The sequence below is a fragment of the Castor canadensis genome, chromosome 11 (genome assembly GCF_047511655.1).
Source record: "Castor canadensis chromosome 11, mCasCan1.hap1v2, whole genome shotgun sequence".
NCBI classification, from domain to species: Eukaryota; Metazoa; Chordata; class Mammalia; order Rodentia; family Castoridae; genus Castor; species Castor canadensis.
Window position 1 is genome coordinate 44294670 of NC_133396.1, and position 16726 is coordinate 44311395.

The window sequence follows — 16726 nt, forward strand, 5'->3', positions numbered from 1 at the left end:
GACCCAGAGCTTGCCCACCCTGAAAAAAGCAATGGACAGGGTGCTCTTCCTGGCTCCAAGATCAAGCTTCCACACCCTAAGTCCTCTGGTCTGTGACCACTGTCTCCCCTTCACCTACACTCTCATAGGCTGCAGAGGTCCAGTGCTGATCCAGCAAGCTCTCAGTTCAGCCTGCTTTCTGCCAGTCTCTTTGTAGTTTCTTCCCTATAAATCACAAGGGTTTGGAGACCTCTTAGCTTCCAGAGAGCATGTAAGAAATGATTAGAGAAAGAAGAGGAAGCTCTGGCCCACAAAAGGTTAAGCACCCAAGTTGACCCAAAGGTCAACTTGAGCAGGGTCTCTGGAGGAGCAGAGAGGCCCTGGTTCAGCCAGCCTACCAGCTTCTGAGCAACTAGGATGCTGAAGGATGCTGGCACACTCCACCTGGGGTGCCCACCCTTCCCCCACACTCTACTGGGAACTATCTGAGGTCATAAGAAACTGCCACTGGGAAGGCCACGCTGGCAAATGGCAGGGCAGAGTTTCCTGCAAAGCCAGCCACAATGCCTGGAGGACAAGGTCAACTCAGGAGCTCACTTGCAAAGCCAGCCATATTGCCTGGAGAACAAGGTCAACCCAGGAGCTCCTTGCTGGCCAGACACTATCCTGCAGTGCTTGAATCCATGTTCCCCCAAATAATGATCATGTTCTAGATTACACCTAAGCAGTTGACTCTGTGAAGGTCTGGCCACCATGTCTGTCTGCACACAGGAAGATCCTCACAGAGTGACAGACCTGGGAGCTGCTGTCTCTGCCTGCTGTGTGCACAGGGCACTCCATATCCTGAGCAGAGCTGAGCCTGCACTGGGGGGAGGCTCTGCTGCAGGAGTGGAGAGGGAGGGCTTGAAAGTGACTCTACTTCAGTCTTTTAGGCCAATAGTGCTCACTGTCATGCCAAGGCACTGCAGAGCTGGCCATGGCCTTAACTGGGGGTCTTGCTCCCTCCCCCTCTCTCTTCTGGCTTTCCTCCCACCCCACCTAACTGAAAATGATGACATGACAGTAATTGCTAACACTTACACAGTACTTCTGTCTGCCAGGCACTCTTCTGAGCACTTTACATATAATTTTTGCAAAAAAAAAAAAAAAAAAAAATCTGGGTTCCTCCCTTGTGTATCTCAAACACATCCCTTTGAAATCACAGGCTGGCCTTGCAGAATGGTTTATAGATCCGGAGGAAGCCACAAGCCTGGCTAATCAAATCATCCAAGGAAATAGGGGCAGCCAGGACAGTCACCATCTGGGGTAATAAAGCATGGGCCTGTTGTGTGTTCCAGAGTCCTGGCACATCCGCCCCTGTACTAACTGCAGCCCTCTCTGGACCTAGCTGGTCAGGAACTGTCTCTCTCCCCTTGCCTTAGAAGAGTCCAGCTTTATTCAGGGTCTCTATTCCAAGGCGGGGCGGGGGGGTAGGGTAGGGGGTTGGGGATGGTGCTGGGAGTAGTGGGCAGCTATGACCCACCTCCAGGTCCAGGTCATACATAAAGCAGATGACAGAGTGCTGGAAGAGACAGCAGCAGCTGCAGTGAATCTCTCTGTGCCCTTGTCTTGTGCCACCCAGTACAGGCTGAAGAGACCCAACAGCTGAGCTCTCTGTTGGTACTTCCTAAGGGTTTGTCCACTTTTGCTTCTCCTGCCCCATAAAGTCCAGGAAACCAGAACTAAAGGTAGGCAACTAAAGGGGGATGGGGGAGGTTATAGGGTGGTCACTTGTCTGTCCCATCTCCTTCATACATGAGCTGGCACCACACATGCTGCACTTTTTACCCTTTACAGGTATTCCCTCCAGCCATGTCACACAGGAAGGGGCCCAGGATCCCTGCCTACTCAACGGAACTGCCTCATAGATCAGTCTAGGGTTGACAGCAATGGGGCAAGGCCAACCTACTGGGATGGACACACACACACACACACACACACACACACACACACACACACGCACACAGGTCTCAGAGAAGCACTTACAGCCCCTTCCTCCTTGCCAGGAGGGCCAGGCTTTGGCAGAGTTTTGTCCTCCTCTTTAACCTAAGGGAGTAGACAAAGAAGTCACTGACAGATCAAGAACAGGAGAACAGTATCAAAAGTCCATTTAAGGGGCTTCTCTTTCCCTGAGAGGCAGATTTCCTGAATTTTCAGTAGTACCAGGGCTAGGGACCTGCAAAAGATTTCCTTTCCTCGGACCAAAACTGCCCAGGGGCAACTTCAAAAATGAAGAGTAGAGGTGAAACCCCCAGTACCCTGGGGCTCAGCAGCCAACTACTTTGCCCACTGGGATTGTCTGAAGAGGTCCACCCTCAGGCATGGTCTTTGTTACACATAGAAGACTGAAAGATTTAGCCAACTCAACTCCTGATGAACTGTAAGAGTCATTCCCATTTGGATAAGAAGTGTTTTGAACAAAAGGCCCCTGACCTACTTACTGAGGAGAAGAGAATAACCCTAATGTGGGGTGCCTGCTGGGCCCCCATCAGGATGGCTCTGGCTTGCCACTAGGTCCTGTGTGATTTTCCCCAGCTCAGTGCCAAGTGCTCAGCCAGATCACTGAGCTATGGCTAGAAGCAGAAGTGGGGCAGAGACAGGGAGTCAGGAGGCCAGACATTTTCCAACCTCAGGGTCACGAAAGTGCCAACCACACAGCAGAGGGAGGGAACTCCAAGGTTAGGGATGTGCAGGAAGAAAGGATGTCTAAAGCTCTGGACACTGTGGTCAGGGGTTTGTGCTAGAACTTGGGAGAGGACTGGCCTGAGAGAGATGGGAGGTGCAGGTCACAATAGACATGGTAACTGTCTGGACTAGGTGGAAGCTCTGAAAATTCTTTCAGTTCAGAGGCTGGCTCAGAACAGACTCTGAGGGGCTGAGTCCCAAGTTCAGGAGAACCTTCTTTTCCCCTGCTTCAGAACAGCCATCCCTCTAAAAATTCAGGCGGTCCTAGATCACCTAGATCTGTTTCCAATCCTACCCCATCCTTTACGTGTCTTTTATTCCCTGTGCAATGGTGGTAGGAACCTAGGAAGAAATCCTTGCTTCCTAATGGAAAAGATCCTTAGAAACATCCAGAATTAATTATCTCCAGGGGGAGGCAGGGCTCTCTATTTTAATCCAGGGCCACTGGTCAATTCTGAGCTCCAACTAGCAGTGCCTGGGGCACAGGCCAGTCTGATGGCCACTGCAGTTTTAAAGCTGCATCTTGTCCACAAAACTATGTTCAATGAGCCCAAGTTGATTGCATTGTCATGGACAACAACAGGGAATATTCATCAGCGAGGACCCCACTACTTTTGAAATGGGTTGGTGCAGAGAAAGGAAGGGAAAAGGCCAGGCACAAGGGCTCTCACACCTGCAATTCTAGCTGCTTGGGAGGCTGCCTTGGCAAATCATGAGACCCCATCTCCACATTAAAGAGTAAAATGTTCTGGAGATATGGCTCAAGCGGTAGATCACCTCTTTGCAAGTACAGAGCCCTGAGTTCAACCCCCCCCAAAAAAGAAAAGGAATAAAACATGCTGCCCCCCTACCAATGGCCATGACCCCCTGTTCCAGGAATCACAGCATGCATTAGCCCCCAGGCACATGGATTAAAGAACAGCAAGTGTTTGCAAACCACACAGTGCCGATAGCTCAGGTTCAGGCACGACCCACATTCCAAGTTCACTTGGCATCCTTTACCAGCTCTAAATCTGTCCTCCCTCCAATAACTTGAGTTTGGGACCCCAAACGTCTGGTCCAAGGTGAGGTACTGGGAACACTGGTTGCCCCCACCACCCCGACCAAATGTCTGAGATTCTGGGCCCAGCTCTGAGCTCACCTCTGGATTTAGCCTCAGGCTGACTCACTGCTTCCCCCTCCCCCTCCCGAAGGGCTCTGGCTGCTGTAGGTCATTGGCTATACACAATGGCGCCCAGGTCCGCAGCAGCCTGAATCACTCTCTAGACCCAGATGCCAACTGCCCTGACTCCCCTTCTCTCAGCTTCTAGCTCCTCCAACTCACCTCAGCTCCCAGACCAGACCCAAGGAGTTTCAGAGGCCTCAGAGGCTCCACAGCAGTGCCCACGGTTCCAGGGGTAAGTCCAGTTGCAGGGTAGGGGAAGGGTGCGGAGGGGTTAACTTGGAAGGGTACCAGTGGGACAAAAGGCAGCTCAGCTTACCAGAGATGGAGCTCAGGGGAGGAGCATGACTCAGCCCATCAAGACAGCAGAGGGTTCTCCAGCCCCTGGCCATTCTCCCCATACTCCCAAGTACACACACAAAACTCCCTCTCCTACAAGCCGGTCTCCTGCTTGCAGACACAACACACCATGCCAATTACATAGGCAAAACAAAGATTTTGAAATCCAACTTTCCTTTTGCTCCCAGAAGGCAAACCTTGACGAAAAGGCCATGGTGCTGAAGGCAGCCTGCACACTGGGTCAGAGAAGAAATGGGGGGCAGGGTCTCTCAGGCACTCGGAATCTTCCAAAACACCAGGACCCAGTGGAACAAATGCTGTGGGCAACAAGAGGAAAGGGGGGGTGGAGTGGAGGAGGAGGGGTTATAAAACTCAAAAGCTCTAAAAGGAGTAAGGACTAAACTGTTAGAGGAAATCAAAGGCAAAGTGGATACAGAAAAGAGAACTCCCAACCCTCAAAGCTGTGTGCCCTCCAATAAGCTACTTTGCCTCTCTGGAGAATTAGGGGCTGATAATGGCTAATGTCCTTTCCAGGTCCAGCACCCTAGGGATCTGGTGAGAGTCAATCAAGGAAGCTGCTTCAGGACCCTGGCAACTCTGCCTTCCACCTGCAACCCAGTCACCTGCCTGGAGAAGCATAGAGCTGCCCAATGTACAGCCTTAGAAAACCCAGCTGGCCCTCCTGACGATCAGCAGTCAGAATTTGCTCCTGCCCCGGGAGAGGCTTCATCCAAAGCATCACTCCAATTCCGGGGAGTTTAAGACCTGGTTTATTTTTATAGCACAAGGCCCTGAGTTCAAACTCCAGTACTGCCAAAAAAGCAAAAATTTCAAAAAACCAAAATTTCACATGTAAAAAATTAGAGAATTTTTTTTTTTGCAATGCTGGGGATTGAACAGCCCAGGGCTTCATAAGTGCTAGACAGGTGCTCTAACACTTGAGCCACACCCCAGCCCTTTGTTTCAGTTCATTATTTATTTATTTATTTAGGCAGTACTGGGGTTTGAACTCAGAAGCTCATGCTTGCTAGGTAGGTGCTCTACCACCAAGTCACTCAGCCAGCCCTTTTTTGTGTTGGGTATTTTGCCCAGGCTGGCCTCGAACCTCAATCCTTCTGCTTTCTGCTTCCACCCCTACCCCAGTAGCTAGGATTACAGGGGTAAGCCACCAGTGCCCAGCTACTTTAGTATTTTGTTTTGTTTTGTTTTGTTTGCGGTACCGGGTTTTGAACTTAGGGCCTCAGGCTTGCTAGGCAGGCACTCTACCACTTCAGCCACCTCACCAGTCCTTTTTTTATGTTTGGTATTTTTGAGATAGGGTCTTTAGAACTGTTTACTTGGGTTGGCTCTGAAGACCTGAAGATCTTCCTGATCTCTGCCTCCCAAGTAGCTAGGGTTACAGATGTGAGCCACTGGCACCGGCTTTAGTTTGTTTTTTAGATAGGGTCTCACATTTTTGCCCAGGCAAGTCTCAGACCATGATCCTCCTACCTCTAAATAGTTGGGATTACAAAGCATGTGCTACCAATTAATTATTTGTCATTGGTTTTGTTGGCTTCTTACTCTTCAGTTAAAATGCTAGAGACTTTAAATTTGTTTCATTAACTCATCTGCTCTTTGATCTCTTGTACAAGTTTTTCTACTTGCCCAGTGAGGTCCCACCTGGCCCAAAAGGACACAAGGCTCTTGGACATCCAGCTTGTTCTTGTTCTTCAGTATCAGCGCCATTTTTTTTTTTTTTTGGCAGTACTGGGGCTTGAATTCAGGGCCTCACACTTGCTAGGCAGGCACTCTACCACTTGAGTCACTCTATCAGCCCTTTTTTGTGTTGGATATTATCAAGGTAGGTTTCAAGAACTACTTGCCTGGGCTGGCTTCAAACCACGATCCTCCTGAGAAGCTAGGATTACAGGCATGAGCCACCGGCACCTGGCTCTGCATTAACTTTTCCTTAGGAGCACTGCCTGAACCCACATGTGAAGTTCTCCCCAAAGAAAACTCTCATTGCTTAGATCAATGCCAGACGCCGGTGGTTCATGCCTGTAATCCTAGCTATTTCAAAAGCTGAGATTGGGAGGATCTCAGTTCAAGGCCAGTCCAGGGAAATAGTTCACAAGACCCCATATCCAAAATACCAGAGCAAATTAAAAAAAAAAAAAGCAACCGGGCACTAGTGGCTCACACCACTGAGGCACAGATCAGGAGGACTGAGGTCAGAAGCTAACCCAGGCAAATAGTCTGCAAAACCCTATCTCGAAAAATACCAAAAAAGGGCTTGTGGAGTGGCTCAAGTCCTGGCAAGCATGAGGCCCTGAGTTCAAACCCCAGTACCACAAAAAAAAAAAAAATTAAGAGCAAGCTATCATTATTCTTTACAGGTAAGAACTCAGGCCCCAAAGGTGGTAGCAATGTTCCTGTTATAGTCACCTGCAGAGCTAGAAACTAAGGGCTCTGATGAGCAAGGGGTACCAGGGAGCAAGACTTCTCATCCCTGAACTGTTTTCTCTCTAGAGATTTCAGCCATTTCTAACAACATTAATTACTGAATATGGAACACCTACAATGAGATGGCCCTGTACAAGATATTTAATGTAGATTTTCTTTTTTGTTTTGGGGATTTATGAGGGGGTAGGGTCCCAGCCTGGAGTAGCCCAGGATGGCCTTGAATTCACAATACTCCTGCTTCAGCCTCCTAAGTGCTGGGATTATAGGCATGTGCCACCACACCTAGCTAACACAGATTTGCTAATATAAACCTTACAACAGTCTCATGATAGGAATTATTATTCCCATTTTACTAATGAGGACAAGGACTCTGAAAGAGATTATGTCAAAAAGCTAGTAAGTGGTAGGACTTGGATTTAAACTCAAGTGGGTCTGACTTCAAGGGCCATGCTGACTCCGCTGTCCACTTCTCCTGATATGTAAGGCAGGCACTAGAGAGGTTGAGTCACCCTGCCTAATCAAATCTGGCCAATACACTTCATCAGCATCAAGGTCTAGGAAATCTGGCTCAAACGAGAGCATGGGTTGATAGTGCAGTACTCACCAGTGTCCAACTTTTCTAAATGGAGTTTCTGGACTTGCAAAAGAAGACCTTACCATAACCCTGCCACTCTCTAAAGTGCTGGTCACCTCCTCCCTCTGTGGTACTGCTGACCTCTTCTCTTGAGGGAAGAAAGAGAACCAACACTCACTAAATACTTATCCTGAACTAGGCCCAGGAATAGGCATTTCAAACTTGACTCATTTAATCCCCCAAACGACCCACTTTCTAGATAAGGAAACAGAGAGGGTAGCCTGCAGAGAACCCCACAACTAGTAAGTGGCACGGCTAGGGTTCACAACCAGGATGGATCTTGGTGACTGTTTGGGAGATTATGTCACTCCTGAACTGTGGTTTACCTATCACACTATAAGCACTTAACAAGTGTTTGTTGCATGATAATGTTGGAATTGGGGTTCTTGACATAAGCCTTATTCCCATCTGTCTTTCCCCAAATATAAAACTACAGAGAATAATGCTTGCCCATCCTGATTCCCAGAGATGTGGTACAAACTAGGGAGGTGTAATCTCCAAATTTAGCAACAACAAATACACAGTAAACTCTATTCCATGGCATTAGGAAGAGGGCAGGGATACTTTGAAGACGCTCAGCTGCTCTTTGTGGAACAATAATAGCCACAAAATGCATCAATTCTCTGCCTAGTCATCCCATCTTTAGGAGTGTATGTCCAATGAGCTGACTTTAAGAAACAAAGAGGGCTGGATGCGTGGCTCAAGCAGTAGCATGCCTGCCAAGCAGGCACAAAACCCTGAGTTCAAACCCCAGTACTGAGAGAGAGAGAGAATCCATAAATCCATGCAAACATTTTTATAGATGCCCTCTATCTAACAGCTCCAAATTGGAAACAACCCAAGTGCCTAGAATCAGGAACAGTTCAGTAAATGGTGTAGCTTTGGTCCAAGAACTTGCTACATTGCCATTTAAACTGACAAGTATGTAGATAATACAACCATATGGAAAACTCCACATAAAATGACATCAACCAAAGAAAAAATTAGAACCTAAATAGTATGCAAATGGTGATCATAATAATCTTGTAAATTGTGTGAATTAGACACACTGGAGACACTTGCTATTTATTTTGTTATGCATTTGTTACTTACTGCTTATTTTTATTGTAAAAATGGCTAGTCAGTAAAAAGTAAAAAGCAAAGGAGATAATAGCTGGAAGCATTTGTTCTCAAAGAGAAATATAAGAAATGTGCTGAGACACCATCTTGTCTCAGCCCAGAAAGGCATCTGTCAGGCAGCAGGGCCAGACTGGGTTTTACCCTTCACGGTGCCAGCATAGACCACCCTCAATTTCCCATCCCCTGTGCCTTTCACAGAAGGAAAGGGGGAGCATAAGTGCCCCAAAGAATAATTCCACCCACCAGGCAGCCCCTCAGGCCTGGTGTGCCCAGCTTGGACAGATGCATGGAGGCCCAGGTATCCAAGCCAGGCAGTCACACACTGTGAACTACCAATAGAGTGCCTAGAGGGAGTCAGGATGTTATCTGTAGCCAAGGTAACCTTCCAGCCTCTCCCCCTCTGCCAGCACTGCCAACATTTGGGCCTTCTCATTCTGAGGAGAAAGAGGCCCAGCATTCGCCTCTCTTCTCTCCCTTCCCATTTTAAGGCACAGAGGTCTGCTCTCAGGGACCCCTCTCCCTGCTGGTTCCAAACTAGCACCAACTTGTCTAAGGAATGGGAGTGGGGGTAGGACTGAAGAAGAAATAATAATAAAGCAATAACAATTCATCTTTTTAAATTCTTTTTGGTTGTACTGGGGTTTGAACTCAGGGTCTCAAACATGCTAGACAAGTGCTCTATCACTGATCTGTATGCCCAGCTCCAACAGTTCATCTGTGCTAAACCCTTGTCAAGCATTGTCCCATTTAATTCCCAGGACATCCTTCTAAAACAGACCCCAGTCTGGGTCCTACTTTATAAACGAGCAAATGAGGTTCAGAAGGTTAAGTGACTTGCCCAAGGCCTCATGGCAACATGTGATAGACCTGGAAATCACACCGAGGTCCATCCTCAGCAAGAGCCTCCAAGGCTCACTTTAAGGGAAGGAGGTCAGTCCTGCTTCCTGCCTGTCTTGTCTACCTACAATGAGGTCATGCCTGAGCAATAGCTTGGGTGGAAAGCTGGAGTTTCCATGAACGACTGCCCATCCACCTATTACCTGAACAAACCGTTCCCAGCACTGCTTTAAAGGAGGGGAAGCTCTGGAGGGAGTGACCTGAAGGCTACACTGCCAACCAGAGGAGTGGGAGAAGAGCTGGGCAGAGATACCCTGGCCCATTTTGTCCAGCCTACAGCCAGAACCCTCCCCTGCTGCAGGGGGACAGAAAACAGCCGAGCACCCTGGGACACTGCCAGCCAGCCGGGAGGAAGCAGGTGCACTGGGATGGCTTCCTGCTGCCACTGTAGTTGCAGAAGGGCTGGGGTTTCCTCCTCCAACGGCCAGGCTGATGGAGCCTCCCCACCCCTCTGGGGGCACTCATTGCCCTTCTGCAGGGCACTTTGCCATCTGCCTGGCCATCATCATGTATGGCCCTGAATCTGTGATAGATCTGGAGCTGGTGGCCTGGGGATGCAAGAGGGGGTGGGGAGTAGGCTAGACCATGAAGTACCCACCTCTCAGGGTGAGGAGCTCTCTCTGGTTCCACCCTACCCTGCTCACACACACCTCAATACTGGTGCCAGTTTGGGGACGGGAACAGGGTAGTCCCTGAGCACAGAGAGATACAAATGCTTATGGGTACATCTCAGGCTCCTGATACCCCTCCGCAGCAGGCCAGCCCACACACTGCCAACTGCTGACTCAATTGAAAACCTTACCCTTGGTGGCTGGGAGTAGGAGGGGGGACAGGACAGACCGAGAGGCAGCCATGTGTCTCCTCACTTGCTTTTTTAAGGAACTTACTTCTCTGAAGTAATCTCTACTAAAAGAGAGACTTACAGACAGTCCAGGCATCCCTGAGGTGCCATCTGTGCCCCTTCCAAGTGTCTAAAGTCTGGCAATACAGGAGCCCATGCTGGGTGTCCTTTTGGGGACAGTAAGAAGAGGGGTCCCTGACAACTCCAAGGACCATTCTCTTTCAGGCCCCCTTTTCTTGTCTAGCTAGGAGGAAGAGCAGGGAGAGGGCTACACTGGCAACTCAAAGCAGAGACAAGACCTCTGAAGGCCTGGGGGTGCTGGGGTTCCCAGGCTTTGGAAGAAAAGTGTTCCAAGGAATGAAGGCCTCCAAGGCACTAATGGTTTGTGGAGAAGGCGTGTCACAGCCTGTGGGGTGGCCAAGGCAGTCCCAGGAAACTGAGGTTTACAAGACAGAACCCCCTCCAAAGCGCCCAAAGTCATAATTCAGGCCCCGGATATCCCTTGCCTCTGAGGAGGTTTTGAGGCTGCCTAGGCTGGGTCATGCCCTTCCTACCAAGACATTAAGAGAGGAGCCCCAAGGCTGCCCCACCCCACCCTCCTCACCCACTTCAGCCACATCTGGGGAAATAACGAAATGCCCCTGTTTTCCTACATGAGGAAACAGTATGAGAAGCCCAGGACATTTCCAGGGTTGGGGACCAGAAGGACACTCACCCGCATGGCCTGGCCTGGAGCAGCCCAGAGCAAGGAATCTCCTCTCACTGCTACTCCGTTAGCAGCTCAAAATAGCATAGGCTGCAGCCCCGCCCCTGGTCCCCTCCCTCTTCCCAGGTCCCTCCCGCTACAGCTGCCCAACCCTGGCCCAGCCAGTAAAGAGAGCAGAGCCTGGAGGACTGCGGGTACCAGGTATGCCGGGGGTGAAGGCCATGTGGCCCGGGTGGATGGAAAGAAGGCTCTTACAGGTTATGGGGTGGGGACAGGCAGTGTTGGAGGGGTAGGGGCAAGAGGCAGGGAGGGTGGTACTTTCCTTCTGACACACACTCAGGCTCCCAAACAGCTGAGCTGATATGGCCCCTAAAAATAGCATAGGAATTTGAGACCTGCAGCCCCCGGCCCCACAAGCCAAGAGACAAGCACATGCACGTTCATGTGTATACACACACACACACACACACACACACACACACACACGACCGCACGTACCAGCATGCACGAACACTCAATCACAGCACAGTGTTCTTCAGAGTACGTAAATCATAGGCCTACTCCTGCCATCTAATTACTGCAGCAGAAGTCAAGACTTCTAACATCACATCCGATACAACACATGGGGCCCACTACAAATAGCAGCCACACAGCAGTTCTGTAAAGTCCAGCAGCCCCAGAGACCGCGTGATCTGTCTGAGGCCCCCTATCACTGGCTCAGTGTAATAAACATGCGGAGAATATGCAGAGATCAATTGCTATTCCTCTGTCGACATCCCTCTCCCTGCACCCCACCAGCAAGTCGCTGTGCCAACAGGGAAGAAGGTGGGGTGGGTAGATCTTAGCCCTGCAGACAGAGGAAACCATGGGTGTCTGGCCAATAAGCAACACTGCCAGTGAAGAGCTAGTGTTCCTCATGAGAAATCCTGGCCTGGCTCTATTTAGCACCACTGGATGCCCAGAGCACAGCTAGGAATCCCCTGGAGGCTAAAATGGGAGCTGGGAACAAGATGGGAAGGAGTCAAAAGATAACATGTGCAAGTCTCAGAAGCTGTCAGCAGTGCAGAAGAAAGGAAACAGTCATTGCTAACGGCTTCCTCTCCAGAAAAAGAAAGAAAAAGGTGGGGCGGGGCTGATGCAAAGAAGCCCTAGGTCAGAGCTATCTCCTAGCCAGGCTGGTAGAAACCCAGGCTTGTCACCCATGGCTAGTTGTAAGAGCCAGTGGGTTCTGTAACTAACATTATCTTCTCCAGGAAAAGAGTAGTCACTACCCAAGAGGACCAAACCTACCAGACACTATGCAAGTCACCTAGTCACACTATTACACATATGGGCTATTAGATCACTGTGCTTGTGCCTCTGCTTTCCAGGGAGTGGACTTCCTCCCAGGGAAGTCATCTGGTCTTTCTTGGTTCATGTGCAGAGTCATAGGTTCCTGCAACCCCAAGGCCTCCTTAGCACAGTGGTGCTAACCACCACTGCTCACTGAAAGACCCTGAAAGAATAAACATTGATGCCTGAATCCCAACTTTTCCCTCTCAGATTCTGACTTAAATGGTCTTGGAAGGAGGAATAGGCATTCAGATTTTAAAAGCTACTCAGGTGATTATTTTTATTTTAATTTGGTTTTGAGTCAGGGTATTGCTATGTACCCAGGCTGGCCTTGAGCTCACAATTCTCCTCTTCAGTCTCCCTGTGCTGTCACACCTGGCTCCAAGGTGATTCTTACTTGTACCCAAGGCTGAGAACTGACTCCAAAGCAGGCATAAGGTCTAGCACAGATGAGCCCATTGTTGAATGAATAAATGAATGAATGAATGACTTAGCCGTGTGACCATGGGCAGGTGACTTAAATTCCCCTCATCTGTAAAATGAGGCTTACACCTACAGACTCTTACCCAGTCAATGGTATGGAATGGGTGTGAAAGAGCTTTGATTCTCCAAGCGTGCTCCCCAGGCCAGCACCACCAGTACCACCAGGAGCCTAGCTAGAAACGCGAATCCTAGGGCTGGGGCATGGCTCAAGTAGTAGACTGCCTGCCTAGCAAGCACGAGGTTTGGATACAACCAAAAATAAATAAATAAATAAAAATGCAAGCTCTAGGGTCTCTCCCCAGACTTACTGAATCAAGAAGTCCATATGGGGCCCTGCATCTGTGGCTTAAACCAGATTTCCAGGTAATTCTGATGCACATCCAAGTCAGAACCACTGCTTGAAAGGAATTATTCATAATTCATAGTATGCAATGGTTAAGGGTGAGGCCTTCAGAGGTAGACTGCATGGTTTTATCTTGGTCCTTCTACATAGAAAACCATACATCTTAACATCTCTGTGCTTCGGTTTCATCATCTGTAAAATGGGGTTATTATAGGGTGTAAAAGAATTGGGCATACAAAGCTCTAAAAACTTTGGCTAGCAAAATTTAAACTAAGGAGGCATCATAAGCAAAATCTCCAGGTAACTGAAGCCTACTCCTTTCCCACCCAGCCTCCCCACCTTTTTTCTTTCTTTCTTTCCTTCGTTCCTTCCTTCCTTTCTTTTGCAGTACTGAGGTTTGAACCTCACACTTTCTGGCATTCTACCACTTGAACTTCACCTCCAGCCCTTTTTGCTTTTTGGTTATTTTTTTTAGATAAGGTCTCAGCACTTTTTGCTTCAACAATCATCCCCCTACCTGTCTTCTGCTTAGCTAGAATTATAGACACGAGCCACCACACCCAGCTTGTTTGTTGAGATGGGGTCTTGCTAACTTTTTGCCTGGGCTGGCCTCTATCCATGATCTTCCTGATCTCTATCTCTGTAGAGGCTGAGATTATGGACACATACCATAATGCCCCCTTTTTAAGTGGCAAAATATTTCCTGGTTTAAGTAGCTTCCTAAATTCTATTACCATTTATAATCATAAAAATAACATTTTTCATACTCTGCTTTCTTAAGTAAAATACTCTGAACTCATTGCAATCTCTGAGATCCCATTTCCACACCATCCTGCACTGACAGGCATGTTGTCTCTACCGTGAAGATTCCCAACTTTCCAGCTTGGCTACAACACTCGGTTTCTGCCCCACCAGTGCCGCAAAGCTCTTTCAGAGGGCACCAGCCCCGTCCTAGGTACTGCAACCAACTTGAAGCCTCAGATGCGCCTTATATGAGGAAGGCCAGGTGCCCTCTGTGAATATATATTTGCTTTTTAGCTTTTTCTTGTCCCCTACAACGTCAGGGTGTCAGCTGTCACTCACCTGACAGCGTGCTTACCTTCAGCAGTCTCACTTCCTTCTAAAATGCTATTTCTGCCAAAAGCTAGAGAAGCAGATAACTAGGCCTGATGGAGGAGTGTCAAAGCAGAACAAATGGATGTCAGTGAACCTCCAGGTTCTCCTGCAAGCCACAGCCTGGGCTTTCACTCAGGACTTAGCGTCCTCTACTGGTCTGCCTAAAGGCCTCATAGGTCCACTGCCATTCATCAGTTCTCCAGAAGATGACTTCTGGCTAGGGTGGCCCACACCTGTAATCTCAGCATTCCAGGCTGGAGCAGGAGAATCTTGAGTTCCAGCCTGGACTACATAAAGAGACTCTGTCTCAGAGAAAATAAAAGTAAATAAAGACTTCTGAGTGAGACAGGCATCCCTTCACTGCAGTCTTGTGAGTTGCTAGTAACCTCGTGCCCATCCGTGCCTCTATTCTATTCAGAATGCTAATTCCTGTCAATTGTCTCTGAACTGTTTGGTTACCAAACATTTCAAAGCAGTCACCTTCTTTAAGGAAAAGGACAGGCTCTTCCTTCAGAGGGGGACATCAGTAACCCTACAGCCATCTCAGCTTCACACAACCACAGCCTGTCCCTCTTTGCCCAGAGGTGGGTAATGTCTTGGCATGGTCTATATCCTCAATGAGCCTAAAAATGGTTCTGGGGTCCATGTAAGCACTCCACAGCCAGCCAGGCCACTCCCAGGACGCTCTCTCTACCTATCTCCAAGAATAGCTGGAATCTGGAATCTGGTCCTTCCTCTGCACTTGGTCTTCCTCACTTCTGGTTACTATTCTCATCCTCTCTTAGGGTGACCTCCCCATGCTCCTTGCCCACACTGACACCACAGCCTTTGCTCCACCATCCCCTCCGCCTTGCCCAACCCTCTACATTCTTAGAAGCCAATCTGGAGTCCCACCTCCTTAGAAGCCCTCCGGAAAACCCAAGCCCACCTGAAAGTGTAGTGCAAAGAGCGGGAGACCCAGCAGCCGCACACACCTGGGGCTAAATCGCCATTCGAACTCTCTCTTGCTGTACACCAAATGAAAAGTTACTCCACTTTTCTCTTTTTTTTTTTTGCCTTAAAATAGTATGATACAAGCCTATGCAGTTGTGAGAATAGGCAGTACATGTAAACCTAGGCTTAGCAAATTGTAGGCAGTGACTGTGTGATTAATATCATTCCATTATTAGCGAAAACCACACCATCCCCTGCATGCATAAAACGCCACACTTACAGGGTGGTTCTTGATTATACTCAGTGAGGTACTCTATTACCTAGGTGGAGTCACGCATTATATGAGATTAGATTCTGACGTCTGCATGGAAGGCAAAGCCAGGGTATAGTACACATGGTTTCTGTATACAGCAGTTCCCCTTTTCCCACAGTTTCCCTTTCCATAGTTTCAGTTACCCAAGGTCAATCACATTCTGAAAATATTAAATAGAAAATTCCAGAAAGAAACAATTCGTAAGTTCTAAGTTGCATTCATTTCAGAAAAGCATGATGAAATCTCACGCCGTCCCACCCTGTTGCTCTTGGGCGGTGAATCCGTGCTGCGTACACTACCTGACCATGAGTCGTGCAGCAGGGGCCTGGGTTACGAGACCCACTGTTACTGTATCACAGTGCTTGCATTCAGGTAACCCTTACTCTACTTAATAATGGTCCCAGAGCTGGAGATCTAGCTTAGTGGTGGAGCACTTGCCCAGCATGATCAGGGCCCTGGGTTTGATCCCCAGCACCACTAAATAAATAAATAAATAAATAAATGAAAGCCCTAAGGTGAAAGAAAGGTAGTGATGCTGCAATTCATATTTTCCAGAGAGAAGCTGCAAAGCACTTCCTTTAAGTGAAAGGATGAAAGTATAATAAGATTTTGAAAGAGATGGAGATCACATTTATATAACTTTTATTGCAGGACATTGCTATAACTATGCTATTTGATTATTAACTATTGTTCATCTTTTATTTGCCTAATTTATAAATTGAACTTTATCATAGGCATTTTTTTTGGGGGGGTAGTACTTGGGTTTGAGCTCAGGGTGTCATGCTTGCTCAGAGTGCTCTACCACTTGAGTCACATCCTCAGTCCTTTTTTGCTTTATTTTTCAGGCCAAGTCTTATATTTTTTACCCAGGGCCAGCCTTAGACCATCCTCAGGCAGTTGGGACTACAGGCACATACAACCACACCCAGTTTATTTATTGAGATGGAGTCCATTAACTTTTTGCCTGGGCTGGCCTGGAAACTTGATCCTCCTGATCTTTGCCTCCTGAATAGCTGAGATTATAGGCATGAGGCATCATACCCAGTTTATCATAGGTCCATGCATAGTCAAAGGGATAGTATGTCTGGGATTCAGTATTACCCATGCTTTCAAGCATTCACTACAGATCTTGGGACATATGCCCTTGGATAAGGGGGGACTACTGTACCATGTGATATGTCTTCATGAAAGCATAACGTATAGTCATGTACAACACAAAATAAAATGTCCACAATACCATTTTCATCATTTTAGACTACAATACTATCATTTCTCATATAACCATATAACTGAATTAATTAAAGTTTATTGTGTACACACTACAGAGCATAAACTAATATTCGGAATAGCAATCAGTTTG

At 48.1% G+C, this 16726-nt stretch overlaps 1 protein-coding gene across 9 annotated transcripts in view; it reads right to left on the reverse strand.

Annotated features, from left to right (window-relative positions):
• Myo18a (myosin XVIIIA) overlaps nucleotides 1-16726 on the reverse strand; it is a 96012-nt gene that overhangs the window by 49864 nt on the left and 29422 nt on the right. Inside the window, exons 1-3 of one of the 9 annotated variants that reach the window (XM_074046503.1) lie at nucleotides 10856-10928; nucleotides 4379-4521; nucleotides 2005-2063 (exon numbers count right to left, since the gene is read on the reverse strand). The exons of 7 other annotated variants lie outside the window; for them this stretch is intronic. In XM_074046503.1, the coding sequence (XP_073902604.1) occupies nucleotides 2005-2063; nucleotides 4379-4418 (99 nt within the window). In that variant the 5' untranslated portion in view covers nucleotides 4419-4521; nucleotides 10856-10928. Of the gene's footprint in view, nucleotides 1-2004; nucleotides 2064-4378; nucleotides 4522-10855; nucleotides 10929-16726 lie in introns of those variants that run through there. One more of the 9 variants, XM_074046504.1, reaches the window with a different exon arrangement.